The sequence below is a fragment of the Vicugna pacos genome, chromosome 7 (assembly GCF_048564905.1).
Source record: "Vicugna pacos chromosome 7, VicPac4, whole genome shotgun sequence".
NCBI lineage: Eukaryota > Metazoa > Chordata > Mammalia > Artiodactyla > Camelidae > Vicugna > Vicugna pacos.
Window position 1 is genome coordinate 82,702,545 of NC_132993.1, and position 23,205 is coordinate 82,725,749.

Consider the following 23,205-nt stretch of genomic DNA (forward strand, 5'->3'; position numbering starts at 1 on the left):
TCCCAGCCCCGCCCCAGGGCGAGCCGGGGGGCGCGCGGCCGCCTGGGCGCGGGAAAGGGGCGGGGCGGGGCGGGGGCGGGGCTCGCGGGGCCCCGCCTCTGCCACCGGGGCGCCACCGCTGGATCCCCAGGGCGCCGGGCCCTTGGAAACGCGCCCTAGCGCCTAATCACGGTCGGACTTTGCCTGGGGCGCGCGTCGGTGCGTTTTGGCGGAGAAAACCTCCCGGTTGCGCCCCCACTCGCCTGCCTGGGCCAAGTACACCGTTTTGCTATCAAGCTCAAACCTCTGCGGGAGTGCCAGGCGATGGTGGTAGTCTTAGGAAAATTCTGGATCTTTTTAACGGAAGAGAAAACAGGCTGGAGAGGCTTGTCAGAGGTTACACAGCTCGGTGAGTGCTGGTACTGGGATTTCTGACCCCAAGTCAAAGCACTTGCCACTGCACCATCACGGGCTCGCCCTAGAGCGTGGTGGTAGGCTGGGGAATTTGTTAGCCTAGTATAGTGTCCAGAGTCACCCATAAGGCTAATTTTAAAAATCAAAGAGTACTTTAACTTAATATTAATCCTATGTATGCCCGCTCCTTTGCTAAACTTTACTTAAATGACTAATGAAAAAGGAATAAACTCACAGAACTAAAAACAAGAGGTTGACTGCACATGAAATATGTCAATACGTTTTTGGAAAACAAAGAGCAGTAACACTTATTCATTGCTTACTATATGTCAGGCATTATTCTAAGTGCTTTTCACATACTAATTTATTCAATCCTCTTAACCTAAAAGATTTATTTTAAAGGTAAGTCCACCAGAGAGAGGTAATTTGAACCCACGAAGCCTCTCTGCAGATCGAGTAGCATCAAATGATTCACACAGCAGAACCCCAGAAAGGCTTTGGAACTACAGACGCCTGGAAGGGAGGCGAGCAGTGAGGCAGGACTGAAGACGGGCACTGCTTACGAGTTGTATAAGGAATAAACACTCAAGTCCTCACCCTCACAAAACTCTCACGGGTGGCAATCCTGTCCCACCCTTCACCACCTCTCCTCCAAACCCTTGTTTTTCTCTGCAGAAACACAGCACATGAAAAGACCACAGAGAAATGATTTCTAGACGCTAATGTTCAGTGTCCCCCAGTGAGTAGGTCTGGGAGTCACTCACAAACACAGCACTTCCAAACATTTTTCTGTTTGGAATCTGAAGGAAACGGCGGAACAAAATTTTTTGTTTTGTTTTTTGTTTCTTTTTATAGGTATCTTTAACTAGCATCCTCCAATAAAAGATATTTCAGCAATGAATCAAAGGATTTTTTTTTTAAGGAGAGAACAGAGAATAGGAAAGAGTTCTTCAAAATTAAAAATGATATCCCAAATCTTAGAATATCAATAGAAGAGTAGGGAGAGTGGGTAAAATCTACTAGAAAGTAGAATAAAAAGGTGAAAAATGTAGCAGAAACAAAAGGGTCCAGGATGCTATGCAATTAATAGTTTTAGAAACAAAAAGACAATGAAGAGGAAATTTCTCACAGGAATGCTAGAAACTGTTGAGATCTCAATTTCTACAGTCAAGGGCCTACTGAGTGCTCAGTACAACAAACATTAGTAAGAAACCCACAAAAAGGTACGTCATTGTGAGATTTCAGAACGCTGCAGGTAGAAGAAAAGATCCTAAGAGCTGCAGAGGGGAAAAAACGTAAAAATAAAGGATTGGACACCCCATTTGCAACAGCATTAGGTTTCTCATCAGCAAGAGTTGGGTGAGAACTGGTAGATGACCTGCTGTGTGACCATGAGAAAAACAACGTGCAGAGGGTTTTACAGTCCTGTTGCGGGGAACTGGCAAGAATTAGTTGCCAACCACAGAGAAAACAAAGCAAACAAAAAAATGAGCCAAGATCGTCTCCGGGAAAATTATTCAGGAAACGTGATCATAGTATACTTACATACACGTAATAAAAACCTTTCAAACTGAACACTGTGATCTAATTAAACTGAAGCAGAGGGGAAGTGAGGGTGGTGTAAGAGTTCTAAATTCTCATCTTGCTGAATAAAATGTCTACATGATGGCTAACCTTCGGGAATCCAGAGATAACTCTGTAAGCCTACGAACTGAAATACAAGGGGTGAGTACCTGATGGAATGCCTAAAAAAGTAGGGAGTGATGAAACTCGGGGACAAGGCCTTTGATGAAAGGTTAGAATTATCTTTTAAAACAGGCTCATGCTTTGGCAGCCAGGTATTGCTGATGCCATAAGGTCCGTGAGGCAGGGTCAAGGGCTTCGTCTGAACTGAAGTGACTGTGTCAGGCAATGCGACGTTAACACAAAACTACCAGACTGGGTTTCAGGAAATTAGAACTCTAAACCAAGCACGTTACCGACTCTTACACTCTTGGGCAATTTACTGACTGTCAGTTTGTGTTTCTTTACAACAGGCCCTCAGGGCTGGCCTGCGTTAGCCAGGAGACACCTGATGGAGAGATGAGGTTAAGGACAGAGCTGGCAGCTTGGGTCCATGAACGTAACTGAGCAACAGATGAGAACTCCTCTGATCGCCTGTGTCACCCGATCAGTGCCCAGTGAGTCATACCCGTAATTACAAAGATCAACATTAACTTTTCTTCCTTATTCCTCCTTCCTTTTCAACTCCTTCTTGCCCCAACCTTGGTGAATTTTAAACATTTCCATGCTTCACTGCTAGTAACTGTTTTGCAAACTTAAATTCATGATCCAGTGAGGAACCAGAGGACAAAGAACAAGTGTGGGGAAAGGTTTTAAGAGAATATACAAAAACATGAAACCCAAAATGGAGAGGGGAATGCACATTAGGAGCATTGGAAAGAAGCTAGAATCCACAGGCAAGGAAAGACAGGGGTTTGGGAATGTTTAGGGATGCAGCCAACGGGGTGCTAGATCCAAAACTTGAGTTTCCCAAGAACTGGGACAAAGGGGAACAGCTTAATCTTAAGGTCAATGAAAGAACAAACTGAGCACAAAGGGAGAAGTGTTCTGGGCAGCTTCAAATGAACTGGGTTTTGCATTTAATGAGGGAAGAGGCAGAGAACAGACTCTGGATACAGAACTGCTTTGGCTAATTTTTCCTTTTATTCTGTGGGACCTATTCCATTAGCACCCAGTTAAGAACCCTCACGTGCCTTCCTGCTGTCCTAAATATAAATGCCTTTACTCTTCCCTCTGATTTTGTAGACTTTGTGCATTCCTCTGGTTTCCGGATATGGACATTAGAGAGGGTCTCAGCAAATTCAAAGGAGCTAAAGCTTACGGAGCACTTGACCTTTCACCTTGCCAGGCCTTTCCCTTGCATTATCAGATCTAGGCCCTAGAAAGCCCCCTGAGATAGTGACCCTGTGCAGTCACTCAGCCAGTTCAGTCCGAGACCTCACTCCGGAAACCATTCCTTTTATGTCTAAGTTCTGTTTCTAGGTGCTGGATTCACAACATACCAAGAGCCCATAAGGAGAGATGGTTATGATAGATGAGGACTTTGAGACAAGCATCTTGAAAGAAGAGGTCAAGCTGGCCACTCCCATCTCTCGTAATAATGCTTCTGCCACTGTAATGACAGGGTTGTTACAGCGATGGTGGGCAGACCTGGGAATCCTGACAAAAATGCTCCAAGATAAGGCTCTTTCCCCCTAAAGCTGGCTAAGTCCTAATCAGAATCTTTTGAGCTACATTTAAATCTCAGGAATGCTTACTGTTTCTTCTTCGGTAAGAACAGCAACGTTCATACGCTCCACGTTCTGTGAGCAAGACTGATGACATGATTTCTCTTATCCTACTATGCCTTAAAAAAAAAAAAAACCGAAAACGAAGCACCATGCCTTCATATATAATAAAAACAGAGTTGATACCCTGTTATTTGCTTGCTTATATGAGCCTTAATTTGCAGTAAAGGTTCTGATTACACTGAGATACATGAATGAGGGAGACTTAAGCCGTCATTTTGACATTTATGTATTAGCATTTTATTTCCAGCACTTGTGTTCGTTCTGGAGTTAAAAAGATCTAGTAGACTCTAGGGGGCTCTTTTTAGATGCATTTACCTACTTGTGATGGAAAAACCAACAGGAACTAGCACACCATTTTTATTTATTTACATAATATCTCCTATAGGAGACTATTTGGCTTAGACTCTTGGCAGCTCCAGTGCAATCTCACAGGGTCTCACTGCTCCACACCTAACAGTGCCTGAAACACATCTACGCTTCCTGCCTTGTCTCAGAATCCTTGAAAGTCTGCAGATTCTCCCAGCTCTAAAAGCAGTGACATTTACCAAAATCCGCCTTTTGCTTTACTGAAGCACAGACAACATCTGATAGTGAAGAGGTCACAAGATTTGACTTAACCAAAGTTGCATGAAGACCAAAGAGTGGTTTCACCGTTCTGCTTTGCAATGTAGTTCCCAGAAATCAACTGTTGATAAAAAGCAGGAGATAACTATGCTAAGATTTTACTAACCCCTAAAAAAGCTGGAAGTGGAATTGAACAGTTTATTATGATTTATAAGTCTCATTTTAAAAACATCAGTCCATTAAACCATGTAGAAATAAGTATGCAAAAAGTCTGCAAAACAAAACATACTTTAAACATGTTTAAGTTGAGATTATCTGAAATTCCGGGTTTTTCAGTCACTTCATTATTATGCGATGGCAGCCAAGTAGTCCTTAACTTCAGTGGGAGTGAGCCTCCTAAATCCGGCTTCATTGCAGATGCCAACTTCTATGTTATCTTCTGTCATTTGCCCTTCAAAGCTTTCCTAATGGAGAGGGTACGGGAAGAGGTCAATTTTCCCAGCAGTTAAACATAAAATCATTACAAATCCAATTGTTAGATAGTGAACTGACCTTCAGGGTTAATATGGCTGTATGAATGGCATCTTCAAGTTCCAGATCTTCATTATATCTAAAAAAGAGGGTTTTTGTTAAAAAAACAAACAAAACAATGATTTACAGCATTAACATTATTTATGACTTGTAAACACAGTAATAGCAAAAGCATGAGATTTTTTAAAAATCCAAAATACTCTTAAAAACGTTAAGTTTCAGATTAATTCTTTCAGTCCCCTCACTGAGCAAGCTGTCCCCAAATAAGAAAGTGACAATTATTTGGTGCACATCCCCAGCATCATGAAGAGTGTAACCCTAACGTGAACTTATGTGACATATAAATATTTTAATATGATTGGAGTATGGTGGCAATATTATTATCTTTTCTAAAAGTAAGGCAGAGAACTCAGACCTTTGCTAAAATTTCTTTTGTTTGTTCTTATAATGTTTGGAAGACTCACTGATAGCATGTCAAAGGGAAAGGCCAGTGCTTTAAGATCCTAAGATTATTCAAGTTTACCAGGAAACCCCAGGTCTAAGATTTTTAGTAACCTTAACATTATGTGAAAACCTACTGAGAAGGTTCACTTGTTAGTTAAAATCAATCACAAAGTTTTCCCATTCAAAACGCAGGACCATTTGACACAACACTGTAAAATGATTATAAATCAATAAAAAATGTTAAAAAAAAATAAAAATAAATAAATAAAAAAAAACTAAAAAAAAAACACAGGACCTTTTCTGGTGAACTACAATAATGCCGAGTCTAGAACACAGCTGGCAGTGAGCGAGAGCAGTCAGTTGTGCCCGGCGGGAACACATTTTTACCCAGCGCTCCACTTTTTATCAAGCACATGTATCACATCTTTATCTTCATTTTTTTTGTGTGTGTGTAATTATCATAGTGTAAACTGTTTACCACTTCAATCATTCAAAATTTTTCCTCCCAATTTTTTTACTCCAAATCCAGTGGTCTCTTTTTTTGAGATGGTAGGAAAGATGAAGTCAAAAATAAATAAATAAATAAAAACAACATTTAGGAAATGACCTTGAGAATGTGAGGATGTAGAAAGAGAAGTTCTTATGAAATGAATAATATTGCTACTTAGTATAATGAAGGCTGGGGAGCCAGGGTTGAGAAAAGGTTTTCGTTTGCTCCATCAGTAACTAGGGCTTGAATACCCAGTAATACTACAAATTTGTTTAGATTCATGGTATTATTTAAAGAGAGCGGAAGACCGTAAAGCAAGCTTGCTAATGCATCCGGTTTTATGAACCTACCTTTTCTCCAGGAACGTTTTCCCGTTCACGTAGTTCTTTCCCATTGCTGTGGCTTTCCAGGCAAAGTAAGCTCCCTAATCAGGAATGGAAGAGGGGAAAACGCATTGTGAGTTAATCTGATTATACATGGCACTTCCATTTATTTCTTAGTTCTATGATTCGCTTCTAATTTCAAAGGTCCCGGCACATTTATTGGAATGCAATGGAATATGTCACAAAATACGTTAAAAGTTTCGTGGAATAAATAAGAAAAAGGCATGAAGAACCTTTTAGAGGTTATGGAGTTCAGAATCCTGATTGTGGTGGTTTTCTCAGGTATTTATAGACATTAAAACTCCTCAAATTGTACACTTTGAATATGTGCAATGTATTGTACAAAATTTACATAAAAAATAGAAACGGAGGTTAACTTAAAGCAAATAATCAAAAGTAACACTGTAGCTTACTAGGGTTGAACGGCTCTAAAAATCTGTCACATAGATCTGAAAAATGGTACCACCCTTCCCCATCATTGGTGACTAAATTAAAAAGACAGTTTTGCATTAAAAATTTTCAAAAGTGTTGATACTTGGTAATCTAATATTAAACCAAAGCAGCAGCAATTGTCATATATCACATGACCTCATTCATTGACAAAATGCATAGACACAAATAAAAGAAACATATTTTATGACAAATAACTGCCTTTCAGATATAACAGGAGAAAAAAGGACCCAAGATGCAGACTGGACGTCAGTGACGGTGGCTCACTACCCACGGGAAAGGAAGGGAAGAGGACATGTCACTCAGCTTCAGAAGGTCAGATGTGGGGTAACAGACACAGTCAAAGTTCCTCAAATTCTTAATTTTTCTGATTTAAATAACAAACAAAATATTTTTCTTTGGCCTTTTTAGATTACAAAGTTTGATCGTTAAGATTTGAATTTAGTGAACGCGCCATTATCTAATGACCCATCAAGTACTAAAGATCAGTTCCTAGTTAATGACTTTTTTTCTTCCGGGTCTCCTCACAGCAAACATGCGGGAAAGAAGTGAGACACGTGGAGTAGTGGTAGCCTCTGCAGACACCTGCTAACTCGGACACCAATCTTCTGCTATAGAGCAGACAACTCACCCATTTTGCAAAACACTGGTTTCAAGACAGTAATATCGATGTTTGTTCAGGAAGAGTCACACTCAAGTCAGTCCCAAGATTAAATGTACAAATGATTATGTCCTACTTCTAAAGCCCAAATGAAAAACAAAAACAAAAAAACAAAACAAACAAAAATAAAATACTGCTAATTTTAAAACTATTTATGGCTTCCATTTTTATTAGATATTCAAGGAGCACTTGAACAAATCCCTCAGATGCATCTAGGGAAACTTACAGATGGATCTGACTGGAATAAATACGGTCGTCCCTCATTCCAACCACAGATAAGTAGAGAAACTCCAAACGGACGAACGCCACTAAAGAAAGAAAAATGAAAATTACTTGGCATCTTCATGATGTTAAAGTCAACCAAAAGTAAGAAATTTATTAATAGTCTCAAGTCAAGCAAATTAAAAGGCGAACCGAATTAAACTTCTAAGTTCATTAAAAAGTACTGAACACCTTTCTAAACAAACCAATTTAAAATGAATTTTCTTTATGGTACCAAGGAATAAGGGATCATTTTCGGAAAGGGACTGACACAAATATTGGGGTTAAGTGTGGGGTAACACTTTGTTTCCCAAATAATATGACAGATTTCAACAAATGCAGCTTTTCCATTGGTTTTATGTATCAGCAACTGCCTTTGCACCACACCATCCACGTTCACATCCAAACTCAAAAACACTGAAGTTAAGCTGAATATGGATGCCAAAGAGTTACTGCTTCCATCATGTGCTTACAATCATTTCTGGTTAGAAAGAAGTTTGGAAGCAGCAGTGACTGCCCATGAAGAAATGTTTCCATCCCTGGCAAGAGGACTTCATCCAGAAGCTGCTTTCTGCTGTTACATGAACCGCAAGAAAACATTCCCATTTTCTCTTTAAGAAAATGTTCCAGATTCAGGTAAGATCAGAAACATTCGTCATAGTGATTTTCTTAAGGAAATACAGGAATATTAAGTCCTCTTTTTTTTTTTTTTTAATAATACAACTACTCTTATAAAATGAGTTTTTTTTTTTTCTAATTCATGACACATTTCAAGTACTGAAACCAACTCACCCTGACTGGGTGTACTCCTGCATCACAGAAGCTACTCTCTGTACCAGCTGAGCTGTGGGAATGGGTTCTTGGTAAACGAGATAGTACTGTTGGGCCAGTTTTCGAGCTCTGTGCACAAGGACTCTGGCGAAAAAAAAGAAAAAAAAAAAGGATTTAATTAAAATTAAGATGCTCTACTATCTATAGAATCGCTCTCCTTCCATAAGCATGTATCTGTCGCACAAGTCTGACATGCATCTCTTTTGTAGAAGCTGAGCTCGGCTCAAAGCCAGTCTTGTTCTTACACCTGATTCTAGTTAATTTCCAAGCAAATATCAGAGCATCGTGGAGGAGCTAAACCATAGGAGACGGACAAGAATGAGGTAAAAGGAAGGAAATTGTGGACTAAGGGTACCAAACGGCTCAGCAGTGACAGATGTACTGCACACACGAGAGCTTTCTCTCTCACCGTGGCTTCCAGATTGTGTCCGTCCCCCCTTATCCCAAGGGCAGTCACTTTGTCTTTTCAACATCTCACACTGGGCAACACATTAATAGGCACATGTGTGAACACACACACAAATTGAAGCATTTTTTTCTCACTCTGCCTCAATCTTTTCCATAGACTGGACTTCAAAGAGTACCCTTCGGAGATTAAGGAACAGCAGGAAACATCAGTAAGATGAACAGGAGTTACCGTGACCTGCTCATGTACTACTGATCTGAACTACGCACACTTTCCTCTGAACAACACACATGCCGTGTCTCTCAGTTTATCCTGTCAGTGGACACATCCATTGCAGGCTCCCTTCTGTCCAGGGGTAACAGGACCCACTGGAGTGAAGCCTGATCACATTCCAGGGACACTGCTGCTTTTTCTGACCCATGAGAGCGAAATCTTGGCTCTACCTCTCTTGTTCCACAAAATTAAGAATGAGGTAGTAATAATCCTTTTGCTTGTTAAATGACAAACACAGAAAGCTGTCAATCTCTTTCAACTTGCTGGCACCCCGATGAAACAGGATTACTCTCTCTTCCTGTGAAACAGAAAGGGAGGGGTGACATGAGCATCTGGATCCTGACAGGAGGCCACACTCCACAACTTTCAGTGGCCTTTCCAGAATTGTGTCCCTTTGCTACAAACAGAAATAAATAAAATGAGGTTAACCCTGGATGGTGCGCTTTCTTTTGCTGTCTGACAACTTTTTCAAAATACAGTTCATTCCAACATGCATTGCTTTGATTGTTTTCAAAATACATTAGAGAACAGCAAAGCCCTTGAGGCGGAGCCCTTCGAGGGTAGAGAAGGGAAAACCACCGGACAGAGATGGGAGGAGTACGACCCTAACCATCTCCTCCTTTACAGCTGAGTGGCGCTGAGTCCTCCTTCAAGTGGCCCTCAGTCTGTCTCATGTTAGCAAACAAACTGCAGCTGCCAGTGATGCTGCTGTTGGTAAACTAAGAAAAACGGGAAGTTTGAGAGGTTCAAGGGAAAACATCCCCTTGGTTTTTCTGCTCAAAGGACAGATTACAAGCAATCCATGAGATGGTGAGAAAAAGAACAGACAGGACAGGGTACCTGTAGTCTGGGCCCATGCCGCTGTACACCAGACCTATGTGCTTGGTGATCGGCTCCACCTTGTGGACGCTTCGCTCATCATACAGGATGGATTTCTGTTTCTTCTCAGTTGCCAAGACCACACCATTTGCAGCTTATAAATAAAGTTAAAAATATATATATTTTTAAAAAGACCTAAATGTTCAATCATTTAAAGACTCTGCCTCAACAGTTTTCTAATTATGGAAGCGTTTCAGCCAACCTCCTTTGTTTCTTATTTATAAAACCTTTTCTTCTGGACGTCTATATTAAAATCACCCAAGGAACAGTAAATCAACTTTCCCTGCTGGTCATCTGAATGCACTAAGAAATCCCTCAGCTAAAGGTATTACGTAACTTCTCTTAAAGTTTTCTAGGATGCCTGAGAATCCATGTACTTTAAAACAATGGAATTCTGCCTACTTGGCCCACTTACTGTTCTCTTAATTTAAAGTTTAAAAATCAATGATACATTTTGAATCAGGTACCTGTAAGTTTTATAATTAACCTTTTCTAAGTTGCAGAAAATAGAAAAACTGCCAGAGAATAGTGAGCTATATAATCAGTGGAAAAACAAAAGAATACTCAGTTTTCTGGACAGGAAAGACTATTGGTGGGCTATCGCAACTCAAAGATAAAGGTGTTATGTTTATTTGCAAAAAAAATTAATCATCTTTTTTGGCTTACTGACTTATTGGTTTCTTTAAACTTCAAAATACTGTAAAGTAACAAACAGAGCTGTTAAAAGTTATGCTGCCACAACTATTTCTTTTTACATTACTTGCTAATTAATCCCCAAAGAACATTAGGACAGCTAAAACCAGGAATCTGAAATGAATGAGGCAACTAATTACCTTTAATTCCCACTGAAGGGGCTCCTCCAGCTACCGCAGCCAAAGCATATTCGATCTGGACGAGTTTGCCAGACGGGCTTAAAAAGAAACAAAGGTATTTGCTAAATTCACACATTCTCAAATATTTATTAGAGGAACACCTCTGAGAAAGGGCAGATACACAGGCCAAAACCACTAAATCAAGCACCAAGGAATCGCTGGGCTCTGAAAATTTATCATGAAGTTGTACAGAAACGAAGTTCACTGGGTGCTTCGAACACATTCATAGTGGAACACTAATCACTTTCCTTTGGTTGATCTTTCTTGTTTGCCACTTAAAGCAGCATCATTCCTGCTGCCTTCCCCCACTTGCTAGCCTTGTGACTTTGGGTAAGCTACTTAACCTCTCTGGGTCTCGGTTTTCTCATCTGTAAAATGGGAGTAACAGTAGTGCAGTAATTCCCCATTTCAAAGGTTGATGTGAAGATTAAATGAAGCGATGCCTTTTGTTCCTGCCACAAAATTAGCAGTAAGTAAACACCAAACAGTAATGTTATTAAGAACATGTGCGTGTCTATTAAATACTAAATAATGGTATATATTCTATATGGGTGGAGTTAAACATTTTATAAAGTAGTCACGGCCTAAGACATAAGACCTAGATATAAGTCAGAACAAAGTATTTTCTGTATAATGTAAAACTTTCTAGAAGCCATGAGCTGGTTATACTCAACAAACCTGGTTCCATGAGTTTAGTAGCCATATGCTAGGCCCAAACTGGCTTTTTAGGTCATAGTTTATTTCAATCTATTTGTTGAGTTAGAGCAATCACCATGAACATCTCCAGCCTTTCTATTTTTATAGAGAAAAGTCCTTGAATGAGTCATTTGTCCAAAGGGACACACAACTAGGTCCGTATCTCCATGCTACTAATGAAAAGATAATCTTGAGTTTCAGAAGGTCATCTGTTTTATCTTCATGAAATTGTAAGACACTCTGTTTGTCACTCAAGTCTCAACTCCCACCATTCCCCTTGCTCCAGACACACAACTACTCTCAGAATTCAAAAACCCCTTCGACAAGCGAATCCCTCGGTCTGCAATGCATTTCCCCACCGTCTGGTGAACGCTTTCCTGGTCACCCTTCAATCCTTAGCAGAAATGTCACGTCCTCAGGGAAGCTGCCCTGACCACCCAGATTAACTGAATCCCACACACTCAAGCCTACAGTGTCCTGTGCTTCCTCTTTGGCTAAGATAAGACTCATCACACTTGAATTATTTTTACAATATTTACAGAGTGTAAGCTCTGTTCGGTCAGCATTCCAACACATAACCTAGGACCAGGAGACCACAAACATTTCGCTGACATACACACATCTAGACCTACTGAAGGCATGAGCCTAGGGGCAGCAATCTAAAGACTGTTAAATGACAAAATTAACTGACTTGAGTAGAGTACCATCAATAAGCATTTAAATTTTAAAAATTAGGCTGTACTTGTTTTTCTTTAATGGTCACTATTTCAACAGTCTTACCATGCATGACTTTCTGGGTCTACCCAGTTTTCAATCATTCTTCAATACCTAGTTCAAATGCCTCTGTGGGATATTTTAAAGCCTCAGGTTAACTTAAAGTTACCCATTCCTCTGCTGCCATAATCACGTGTACATTTTTTACCATTGCACCTTTCGGTGAGAGAGCTCACTGACCTGTGAGCCCATTGAACTAATCACCAATCTTTGTATTCAATCCTGCCATGACCCAATTCCAAAGTATCAGCATTTCTACCAGCAATAACCAAAAGAGCCTTCTAACTAGTTTTCCCCTTTCTACTCTTACTTCCACACCCCAACCCAGAGTTACCTTTGTACCATGTCACCCCCTCCCCTTAAATCCCATAATAACATCTCCGTTCACTTATAATAAAAACTCCTTCCTAACTCCTTGCTCATTACACTCTAACACATTGGCCTTATACCAAGTCCTCTAAGAGTTCAAGGTCTCTCCCAACTTCACCACTTTCATACAACGCTCCTCCCTGTCTCCAACTCTCTCTACCCCTCAATCTTCAGTTGGCTCCTTTTCAACTTCCAGCCCCCCAAATCACCCCTAAGCGCTGGACTTTACTGGACTACCCAATCTAAAGTTACATTCCTTCTTTTGCCCCCTCTTCATAAAAATTCCCAAGTAAGAGAAAAACCTTCTTCAGAATGCATCAGCAGGCATCAATTTGTTTACCCACTTACTGCCAGTATCCCCAATAAATGTAATCCTCAAGAACACTTTCTCATCCTACAGTATTGTCTCCTGTCACTTCCACCATTAATAGTTTAATTCTGATTACAACAGGCTAGAAACAAATGTTTTTAATCTAAAACAGAACTGCGCCATTATGCTAAAAATTAGTGTATTTTACTAGAAATTTATAATAAAGAGTCAGCGTCTGATAATAATTAGTTGTTTTATGTTTCAGCTCCACTAGGATTACACTTTCTTAAAGATAAAGGGCCAGGTTTGCTTTCTTCACCAATATGAACAGTGACTACGGAGCAAAAATTGTTTTCTATCATTGTATACGACGAGATCTTTAATTAAGGAATGAAATTAATTTCACTCAAAGAGGAAAAATTTATTTTACTTATTATGGAAAACTGCCAAGAGTAAGGAACACATTTTCATATTTAAGAAGCCATCACATGGTAATGGAAAGTGTATTAATTTTGTCCTCAGAAAGCAGTCAGTTTGAATGCTACTCGTTTACGATCATGCACAAGTTATTTCATTTGTCTGAGCTGTGGTTTGCGCATGTGTAAGATGCTGAGACAACATTTATCACACATGGTAGCAGAAAGAGATGGAGTAAGCTGTATCCACACAGAAAGTACTCAACAAGTTGGATCCCGCCCGCCTTTAGCAGCGAGGAAACACACTGTAATTAAATGGGGTATTACCGATCCGTAGGTAAAAGATCAAATTGAATCCTTCCCCGGTTAATTTCTTAAGTCTTTTGGTGATGGTTTTCTTGAAAAATGTACTTACATCCTAGTTCTAAAGTAGTTCAAATCCTACAATCTTTTTTTATTTTAAATAAACATAGCCTCCTTCCAAAGTAACAGCCGAAACACAAATGTAGCCTAAGAGTTCGGCGCCCACAATCACTAGGGGATAGAAAGATCAGCGCTTTCATTTTCAGTCCTTCAGCTTCTAATAGGGCCATCGAGGAAACCGAAAGCGGGAAGAGGTTTCGCAAAACATTCGAAGACCAAATGCAAACTGTAAAGTTGGAGCTTTCCGAGAAAAAAGGGACCCCAGAGATCTGACCGAGATTCCGAGTCCTAGAGGCTCCCCAATCAGGCCTACTTGGGTCAGGAAGGAAATCCTGAGTTCTGAACGGGACACCCGGAGATGGCTAATCCAAAGCTGCTTTCTTCTCTAGTCCCCAAAGCGAAAGCAAGTCCCTGCGTGAGGGCCTCACCCGCCCACAGCTCCAAGGTCGCCCTGGATCCCCCAAATCGCGTTCCCGTGACCCCCGGCACCACTGCTCCCCAGGCCTAGGGAGGGCCCTGCAAATGACTTTGCAAAGTCGCATTTCCACCCTCATTCCCTACTGGCCCCCCGGAGGTACCAAGCCAGAGACCAGGACGGAAAAGCCCGGGTCAGCTGAGCTTCTACAAACTCGGCTAAGCGGAGGACCTCGGGGGCCCCTTCCGTACCTGAATGTAGTCAGCGAAAAGCTGTACCCACGCTCCGCCATCTTTACCCGAAGACCCAACGCACATCCGCACACACGCGCACTGCGGCCTGAGTCGTTTCATTCCCCCTCCCCGCGCCTTCCTTTCTCGCTCTCTGACTGGAGGAGAGGCAGAGACGGTCCTGGGGCATGCTGGGAGTTGTAGTTCCGTGCCCGGCCAGCCCCCGACTCTGCGTTTGTGCGCATGCTCGAGGTAGGGGCGGCCCGGTGGGCGCGGCCTTAGGGCGAGCAACATGGCTGCTTTCATGCTGGTCTTGGTGGTTTCGCCGTGGCCCGCAGCCCGGGGACTACTCCGGAACTTTTGGGAGCAATTGCAGCGGAAACTTCAGCAGAGCCGGCCAGGCCTTCCTCGTCCTCCATGGGGTACGTAAAGGAGGCCTCCGTGGAGAAGGGGTTGGGTGAGGGGCCCCAGGCCGCGTGGTGGACACCGCTCTTAGGCCGCCCTCCTCCCGCGGTCTGATCTTCCGCCGCGCATGGGGGCCGTCGTCCGGGACACTTACTTAGGAACAAGAAGAGACAGCTGTCTCTGCTCCCCAGTCTCCTGCAAAAAAAGAAAAGCCCTCCAGTTGTTCCATTCGTTTACAGAATGTAACCCAAGCGCATTCGCTTAGCCTCAAGGGACGCCACGATCCAGATCCGCTTCTCTTTTCTTTCCAGTCGCCCCACCCCCTAACGCAGTTTGTCCTCTGTGCAGTTGAATCCTGATCCTGTTTCCCCCGGAAACTAAATTTAAATGAAAGCATCCTGTGTGTTAAAACTGTCACGGCTTTGACATTTACATTCTACTCGATTTCGGAGGTATCCCGAACATGATAATGATCATGCCCAGGCTGACTGAACGAACAGAGAGCCCACTGTATGTGGAAACCTACATAGGCTTCCGAGATAAATCTCCGCCACAATCCCATTAGGTGTCTCCCCTTCTCAACTGAAGAAGTAGGCTCCGAAAGGACCCAAGGTCACACAGGCCGTCCAGATCCTGTGCTGTTAACCCCTGGGCTGTGCTTAGCAATTCTTTTAGATACACTGAAAAGGAATGCCAGTTGTTATATGTTAGACACCTTGTATATTTTTAAGAGTTCCTACAATCAAAAGAGATATTGCAAGTCTGAGGAAAAACAGCAAGAAAAAGGAAAAGGAATCTCTTTGAGTTTATAAACAGTTCAGAAAAAACAAAAGGGAAACGGTGGTGGTCACATAAGTAAATTAATTATCCTACCAAGTGTAATGAGCTAGCTCTTTTCCTTAAAGAACTGAGAGGAATCACGATTAAATATTTTGAAGGACCAAGTGATGGATCTACCAGGTTATATGATAGAGGATCCAACTCAGTTTGATTTATAATAAGAAAGACCAATCAACAGTTCTCTCCGTGCCAGCGGGAAATGCCTTTTGGAAATCTCAAGCTTGGATTTAGTTGTAGATGTAAATCTGCGCCCCCAAGTGGAATGTGCATATTTGAGTGATTTTTTTTTTTTTTTGCCTTGATTGTTTTACGTTAGCTGCCTCTCAGACGTTTGTTCGTGTTTACTAGTGAACCCGTGAGTTCTGTATTGTAAGATGAGAACATCTTGGTAGAATTTCACTGATTTTTTTTTGTTTTAAGCAGATGCCTCTAAGAAAAAATTATGTTTTTTAAAATTACTTTATGTATGAGCTTTAGTATATTTGAGTAGCTAGCTACTAAGGTTGCCTGTTAAATGTCTACTGAGGGTAATATTTTAAATTATATATATATATATATATATATATATATATATATATATATATATATATATATGCCTGTTGGTATATCACTGTTGACCATTAAGGGGAGTGGTATCTGTACATAGTCATTTACTAGCTAGGAACCAATTCTGTATCTCCATGTTTTATTTGGTAGGGCCAGCATTAGCGGTCCAAGGTCCAGCTACACTTACAGAATCAGGAGGTGATGCCAATGGCAGTAAGATTTCCAGCCTTTTGGATAGTGTCTTTTGGATGGCAGCTCCCAAAAACAGACGCAGCATTGAAGTTAACCAGTGTAGGAGACGAAACCCGCAGAAGCTTATTAAAGTTAAGGTAATATGATCATTTTTGTGGGTGTGCTTTTTCTCAGCGTCCGCCACTGCGTGTTCTCTTGGTATGTTCATATAGCCTGCGGGTAAGTTATTTTCAGATCTTATGTGTCTACTTTCCTCTGGCCTAAATTAAATACAGTATTCTCATGTATGTATGTGTGTCTACTGTCCTGTAGCCTAAATATTAGGAACACAGTCAGGGAAGGAGTTTTAGAGTCTGGAGAGCAGACTGGGTTGTGAGGAGTCCACGTGACTTTTCTACTGGGAGCTGTGCCAGTCCTGAGCTGTGTGATTTTGAACCATATATGAATAAACATTTTAACTACGACAGAGCCTAAAATTAAAGTCAAAAGCAGTAGATCTCTTGGATATTGAGGTTTTCCCTTACAGATTTATTCTGTTCTTTACTGTGTCCACCAAAATACTGTGAAGGAAAATCCTTAGATAAGTAGTAAAAATAGCTAATTGTGAAGTGCCTCTGATGTAGCTAAGCGCTTTATGAATTATCTCATCCCCACAGCATCCCTCCAGAGTAAATATTGTTTTGCTCAGTTTTGGGAGGAAGAAACTGAGGTGGAAAGAATTTGCCTGTGGTCACAAACAGGTGGCAGAGGCAGGAGCTGAGCCCTGGCCGTCTAATTCTTGAACTCACATTGTTGAAGCTTTTTTTTTTTTGTGCATGTTCCCATCCTCAGATAATTCCAGACCTCAGCGATCCTTCTCCCCCATGGGTACACTTTATTCATTGATTGAGTAGCAAAAAGTAGTGTTTCTTACCTTTGATCTATTAATTTGTGGCTTTAACAGCCATGATTTGAGTTGCTGTGTATTTCACGGCCTCCCCGGCAGCAGGGCAGTGCAGATGGACCTCCAGAGCAAAGAATTGACTTTCATAACCCTCCACAGTCAGGGTTAAACCAAACCCAGCAAAGCTGAAGACTCAAAGTATTACCCAGTCACAGTCGGGCCTAGACTTAAAACGTGGAACTGAGAAATACTTCATTAACTGAGACAAGAATAATTCATACAATTCGGTTGAGAGAATTGCAGATTTTAGGAATAATTACACATGATTCTATTACAGGATTTCCCTGATTTTCTTTCAAGGGGGAAAGAATAGCTTTTATCCTGCGCGTTCATTTTCTTCATTGAATTGTTTTCTGCGACGTACAGTACGTTATGCTGAGCGCTGTGTTAAAGGTATCAGCTGACTGGGCATCTTTCGATGCCACGGCCAACCTCGAGTTGAACGTGCAGACCAATTTTCCACGTATCAGAGTAAAATGAGGGGTTGGGGAGGCAAGTAATTTACAGGGTTCTTTGTTTCTCTCAGATAATGAGATTCTTTTTGTGATCTGCCTTATAAATATTTGTATATTCACCTGAGGACGTGTTTAAAGTTGACTGTTTACTCCTGTTTACTATTTCTCTTCTTATTTCAAATCTACCTTTAGAAGATGGTGAAAGGACTTCTTCAGAGTTTATAGTTGTCTAATTAAAGTTGGCTAGACACACAGTAACTCAGAAAAATACCCTCAAGTTGTAACACATCAAGAGTTTTACGTTAAGGAGTAACCAGTGCTCATTTATAAGAAGAAAAATGATACCATATACCAGCTTACACTTCCTACAGGAATTTGAATTACACAGTGATAATCAGGGAAAGCTAATGAATAGCGTGTTTATCACCTTGTTTTTTCCCAGGAGAGCTTGAAAGAAAAAGTGTCCTTTCTCTTGGTCTCTTATTTAAGATACTGGTTATATGGGTCACCCCAGCCTTGCTGATGGAGTCCTTATCAGAGGTTTAGTTTCTGAAGATGGGGGAGTGGGGTGCCGTTTCACATATTATTAAGTAAAAATGTACGAGGTTCAAAGTCAGTAGAGTCTTGGTCCCGATTTTTCTACTAATTCAAATCAGTGTCGTTTGTCCTCAGTTTCCCTGTGAAAACGAGGTTGATCGTGCCTTGTGCGGCACGAACATTCCCAGAGAGTTCAAATTGAAGCCTCACCGCCATCGGTGAGTATTTGTGCATTATGTTGCCTCTTATTAAAATGTCTTTGTTCGCTTGTTTGTTTTTAAGAACAACATAGACGTTTGCCCTGAATGTGGTCACCTGAAACAGAAGCACGTCCTCTGTGGCTACTGCTATGCGAAGGTGTGCAAGGAGACAGCAGAAATCAGGCGACAGATAGGGAGGCAAGAGGGGGGCCCTCTCAAGGCTCCTGCGGTGGAGACGGTGGTTCTGTACTCCGGGGAGACGCCGTCCCGGCAGGATCAGGGCAAGAGGATCATCGAGCGGGAGCGGAAGCGGCCCTCCTGGTTCACCCAGAACTGACACCAGAGGTGTTCTCTAGAGAGTAGCCTCACATAAGACATTTCCCCTGGAAACGAGGAAGCGTCTTTGTTTTCATGTTGCTTGTGTGCCTTTTAAATCACCAATATAATTTAAAACATTCTCTATAAGCAGTTAGTCTTTTTATGGGTACTATGAAGAGTGTATCAAGAGTAAAATCTGAAAATGTTCAATTATGCAGAGGCTTAATGGATTTATGTGTCTGTTTGCATGAAACTATCAAGTTTTAGTAAACGTAAAATTTCCAGGACATGAAAATGAAACAAATAATTTAAAATTCACAGCCAGAAGTACACATTTGGGCTCTGGTTTTGCCTGTTGGCCGGTGGTTCTTCTACACAAGGATAATTAGGCAAATGCTTTTGCTTAAGTAGCCCCTGGAAATGGGCTATTAGTTAAATCCTGGGTATTGTTTTTTGTGTTGTTTTTGGCACGGTAGCTGTAACAGTAAGAAGTTTGTTCTGTTTGGGTTTTTTTGTTTGTTTGTTTTAGCAAATTAAAATTGCCTTTGCATGGCACTTTATTACGTTAACTTACTTAGAAGTAGTTCCTCCCATTTTACATTAAATCAAAACCACATATAGAATTCATTAGGTGGCTCATGGAATTTGAATTTATAGTTTGGGGAGAGAGGTTTTTTAAAAGGAGACGTGAGTGAATTCAGTAGCACACAGAAAATGTGCTAAGGGGGTTGCCCTGGCATTTGCCTTCTAGGAAATCCTTTCAGTTTATTTTATGTTTTATCATTTTTATCTCCATGGCAATGGCCTTTTCATCTTAACCCAATTCATTTCGTCTTTCCCACTCCCTCCCCGACTCCTATATCTACCCTGAGCCCAATGTTTGCTATTTTCTTTGTTTCCTGCCTCATTCAAAAAAATAATTGAGAAGCATACTGGCCTATAATTTTTATCTTCCGGAAAACCTTTCCTCTTACGCTGTTATCTACAAGTTGATAAAGTATGCCTTTGTTTAAAAAAAAAAAAAAGATAATAGTAAAAGTGAAATAGCTTATTAAAATACAGAAGTAAGGGAATTGTAGTTAAATGGAAAATCAGTAGACAAAATATGATAAAGGCCAGGGATGTATTTAAAACAAAATGCATAAAATAGTCTGACTACTTATAAGAACTAGGCAGTGAATTGAACCCTAAACTCTCTTTTCCTTGGAAGGGACTTCCGTGGATAGGTCTGTACCAGGTGAGTCACGTCATCCAGCGGGCCCTCCTGAGGCTCCTGTGGTGTGGCAATCCATGTCAGCATGCCTAGATGTAAAATTATTAATTTCCTGAAGTATAGTAGAGACCAGTGATACGTGAAAGAGCAACGGAGTAAAAGGAAATCCTTAAAACTTCAAAAGCACTCAAGTCTCAGCGTACAGCTCTTTCGAGGCTTGGCTCGACCCCCAGCATTAAACAAATTGAGATTCTGGAGGAATCGATTATCTGAATATTTTTCTTAAGGCAATGCCCTGCAGATAATTCGTTTTTACTGTCAAGTCAAAGAAGTGCTCCGTGTCATACTTCAGTTAGATAGATTTGAAGCCATGATTCACGAAAGCTAAGGCTGACCAGGTACATACCTGACTCTCCCACCACCTACTCAGCATCTGAGTTGACTTAACAGGTTGCAAAGCACATGTCTGGGTGGACGTTGCAGAGGGCTCTCTATGCAGGTGAACTGAGTGAGAACGTGTGCGCAGGATCACTCTTCTGTCTGCTATTCGTGGACGGATAAACGTTATAAAAGGCCTCCCCGAATTAGCAAAGCCAGATGGCTATTTCATGTCAGAAAAGCCATGTCATAGGGGAAAGTGGTTTATCGCCTGTTTTGGAGAGGTTGTCCCCCAAAGTTATAATACATTTTATTGCTGAATGCTTTCAGTTTTTACTGTCAGAAAAAAAAAAGCATCATGAGTTTGAATTGAATCATTTATATAACCAGCTCATTCATGTTCTGAACATTAGACGTGAACCTCATCCCTGCCTCCCCCCATCAGCATCGGGCTGTTGAGTGAGACCTTCCACTTTTGGAGGTGGGGGTGGGTGAGGGGTGACGTCCCCTCTGAGCTTGGTAGCACTCCCCTCCATCTCCCTGTGCTCTTTAGCCAGGTGCTGGGAGATCACCAGGTTCTGAAAATCTAAATGTCTGACTTCATTGCACCTCCCTGCCAGTATCCTCATTCCGACCCTAACCATTTCTTTCCTGAGCTGTTACAATGCACTTTCCAATGATTAATTTCCAGTCTTCTCATATTTCTTATTAGCTTTCTTGAATAAAATTTAAATTGCAGAAATGATGCATCATTGTAGTTAATGAAGCAATACGAAGTATATAAGCAAAAGATAAAGGGTGATTTTCCCACCACCACACGTGCCACACCATCATGGAGTCTGTTTCTGAGTGCCACCCTGCTATGTGGTGGATCCTGAAACAGTTCTGATCCAGTCACTCCCTGATCAAAGCCAGGCTCCTAATTAAACCTTGTCTGGTGTCCTTATGATCTGTCCAAGTTTGTGGCCACCTCCCTCCAGGGAGCAGTCCACACCCTACTCCTCGGGTAGTTGACATCGTAACCACGTGTAGCAGAGAGTATGACCCCCTTCTCAGTGTACATCTCTCCTCCCACTGCCTGCATTGGTTTCGCTGTTCTCCTACCTCACAGTGTCTCCCTCTCAGATCCCCTTCCTCATTACTCCTCTTCCCCCCAACCTCTTCAGAGGGCCACGGGCTCCATCCTTGGTGATGCGCTCTGTGTTACAGCTTTAAATAGCAACTGTATCTTGATGCCTTCCAAGTTGGTATTTCTGGCATTGGCCTCTCGCGATAACTCCAGGCTCACATTCAGCTGTGTGCTCGGCCTTCCGGTTGAATGGCTAACAGATGTCTTGACTCAGTATCTCCAGCTCTGAGTCTCTTCTCTCCTGGTCCTACAATTCCCCCACTCCCCAGTCTCCCCAGTGTCCCCAGTCTCAGTTGATGGCAACGCTATTCTCCTAGTTGCTCAGTCACCCTTGACTCTGATGTCTCTCTGTCTCTCGCTCACACCCAGTCTGTGAGCACACCTACAAATCCCACGGGTGCTACATTTAAAAGTGACTTACATTCTGACCATTCATCACCGCCTGCACTTCTACCACCCTGATCACAGCCCCATCGGCTTCTCTGGAACACCAGTCCCCTCCATCTGGTCTCCTCTAGTCTGTTCCCAGCACAGCAGCCAGAATCCCTTCAAAACAGGTCACGTCTCTCCTCTGAAAATTCCTTTATTCAAAACCTTAACCCAGATGAAATGTGAGGATACGTACATGAGGACTTTTGCTTTACATGAGATACACATACACACACACACACACACACACACGTGTGTGTGTATAATTTGTGAATAGACTGAGCTTTGATAAATCAAAAAAAATTTAGGTATACTATAGATGACCTCTATTTAAAGAAAGTGTCAGAGACTTTTTTAAATATATGGAAATTTTTTTCCTATTTTGCGTAGTGCGACTTTTAAATTCAAGATTCCTTCTCTTAAGAAGCACAAAGATACATCCCCGTTGTGGGGATCATTTTAACACTCCCGCCAGAGAACTAATCCTTGTTCCTGCCCCCACCCTCCCGCAGGCAGTTGTTATGTTTCAGGGACAGGATTAGTCCCTCCACATTTCTAAATCTGTGCTTTGGAACCCTGCCGTCTATGATTAGCGTTTCTTTTCCTGGCACACGCACCGAAATAGACGCTCCGTCTTTAGCTGCAACTGGGAAGCAGCAGTGTCATCCCGTGGCCTATATCCGCGCACAGCATCTTAATTGGTGGGAGTCGCCGCCAGGGGCTGTCTTCACTCGTCTCGACAGCAGAGGGCAGCCGAGAGCAGGTTCCTGGTGCTCTTAAGGGGCTGCCCTCGCCCACTTTTCAATCAGGCTGCTTTTACCGCGTTGGAAACACTGGCAATGATCCTGCCTTTCTGTCACCTCGCCCCTCCTCCTCTCCTGTCTCACTGGCGTCCTGTGATGTCGCTAGGGAGTGTCAGGGATGCCATTTGGAGCAAGGACGGGAGGAAAGAGGGAAGGCCAACCTGTTCTGGTCTCCCGGCCCCTTGTCGCGCTCAGAGCCAGCTTGACAGTTTCAGCCTGGACACCGAACCCTGGAAGTGCCACAGTTTCCCGGGCATCCCGAGCCGCCTCGCTAGGGGGCAGCAGGTGACCTGTAGTGACTCATTCCAATGCAATAAAACCCCGCCGGGTCCAGCAATGCTGGAAACATTTCATCTGTTTCTACCAAAGTCATCCGCGCGTGGAGAGCAGACA

The 23,205-nt window shown here is 42.0% G+C and overlaps 2 protein-coding genes and 1 long non-coding RNA gene across 3 annotated transcripts; 2 read left to right on the forward strand and 1 right to left on the reverse strand.

The window, feature by feature from the left end:
• Positions 1–113: 113 nt before the first annotated feature.
• Positions 114–9,473, forward strand: LOC140697465 (uncharacterized). Its single transcript, XR_012074603.1, has 7 exons — positions 114–388; positions 2,430–2,573; positions 6,817–6,923; positions 7,444–7,635; positions 8,020–8,166; positions 8,619–8,684; positions 8,927–9,473. It is a non-coding gene; the product is annotated as an uncharacterized lncRNA (long non-coding RNA).
• PSMA2 (proteasome 20S subunit alpha 2) lies at positions 4,495–14,569 on the reverse strand. Its single transcript, XM_006198534.4, has 8 exons — positions 14,446–14,569; positions 10,753–10,829; positions 9,881–10,013; positions 8,323–8,445; positions 7,496–7,577; positions 6,126–6,199; positions 4,863–4,920; positions 4,495–4,774 (listed from the first exon to the last, which is right to left on the reverse strand). Exons 1-8 carry the CDS (start codon positions 14,484–14,486, stop codon positions 4,658–4,660), a joined length of 705 nt encoding a protein of 234 aa, XP_006198596.1. The 5' UTR covers positions 14,487–14,569; the 3' UTR covers positions 4,495–4,657.
• Positions 14,570–14,685: 116 nt separating this feature from the next.
• MRPL32 (mitochondrial ribosomal protein L32) lies at positions 14,686–19,073 on the forward strand. Its single transcript, XM_072965251.1, has 3 exons — positions 14,686–14,846; positions 16,366–16,544; positions 18,625–19,073. Exons 1-3 carry the CDS (start codon positions 14,717–14,719, stop codon positions 18,877–18,879), a joined length of 564 nt encoding a protein of 187 aa, XP_072821352.1. The 5' UTR covers positions 14,686–14,716; the 3' UTR covers positions 18,880–19,073.
• Positions 19,074–23,205: the final 4,132 nt, after the last annotated feature.

Excerpts from the sequence above, each read along its gene's own strand:
- PSMA2 (XM_006198534.4), bottom strand. The coding sequence starts at position 14,486 with ATGGCGGAGCGTGGGTACAGCTTTTCGCTGACTACATTCAG. Across the intron at positions 10,014-10,752 it reads CCCTTCAGTGGGAATTAAAG|CTGCAAATGGTGTGGTCTTG; the intron begins GTAATTAGTTGC and ends TTTATTTATAAG. Across the intron at positions 7,578-8,322 it reads CAGGAGTACACCCAGTCAGG|TGGCGTTCGTCCGTTTGGAG; the intron begins GTGAGTTGGTTT and ends TTCTTTCTTTAG.
- MRPL32 (XM_072965251.1), top strand. The coding sequence starts at position 14,717 with ATGGCTGCTTTCATGCTGGTCTTGGTGGTTTCGCCGTGGCCCGCAGCC. Across the intron at positions 14,847-16,365 it reads CCTTCCTCGTCCTCCATGGG|GGCCAGCATTAGCGGTCCAA; the intron begins GTACGTAAAGGA and ends TTTATTTGGTAG. Across the intron at positions 16,545-18,624 it reads AGAAGCTTATTAAAGTTAAG|AACAACATAGACGTTTGCCC; the intron begins GTAATATGATCA and ends TTTGTTTTTAAG.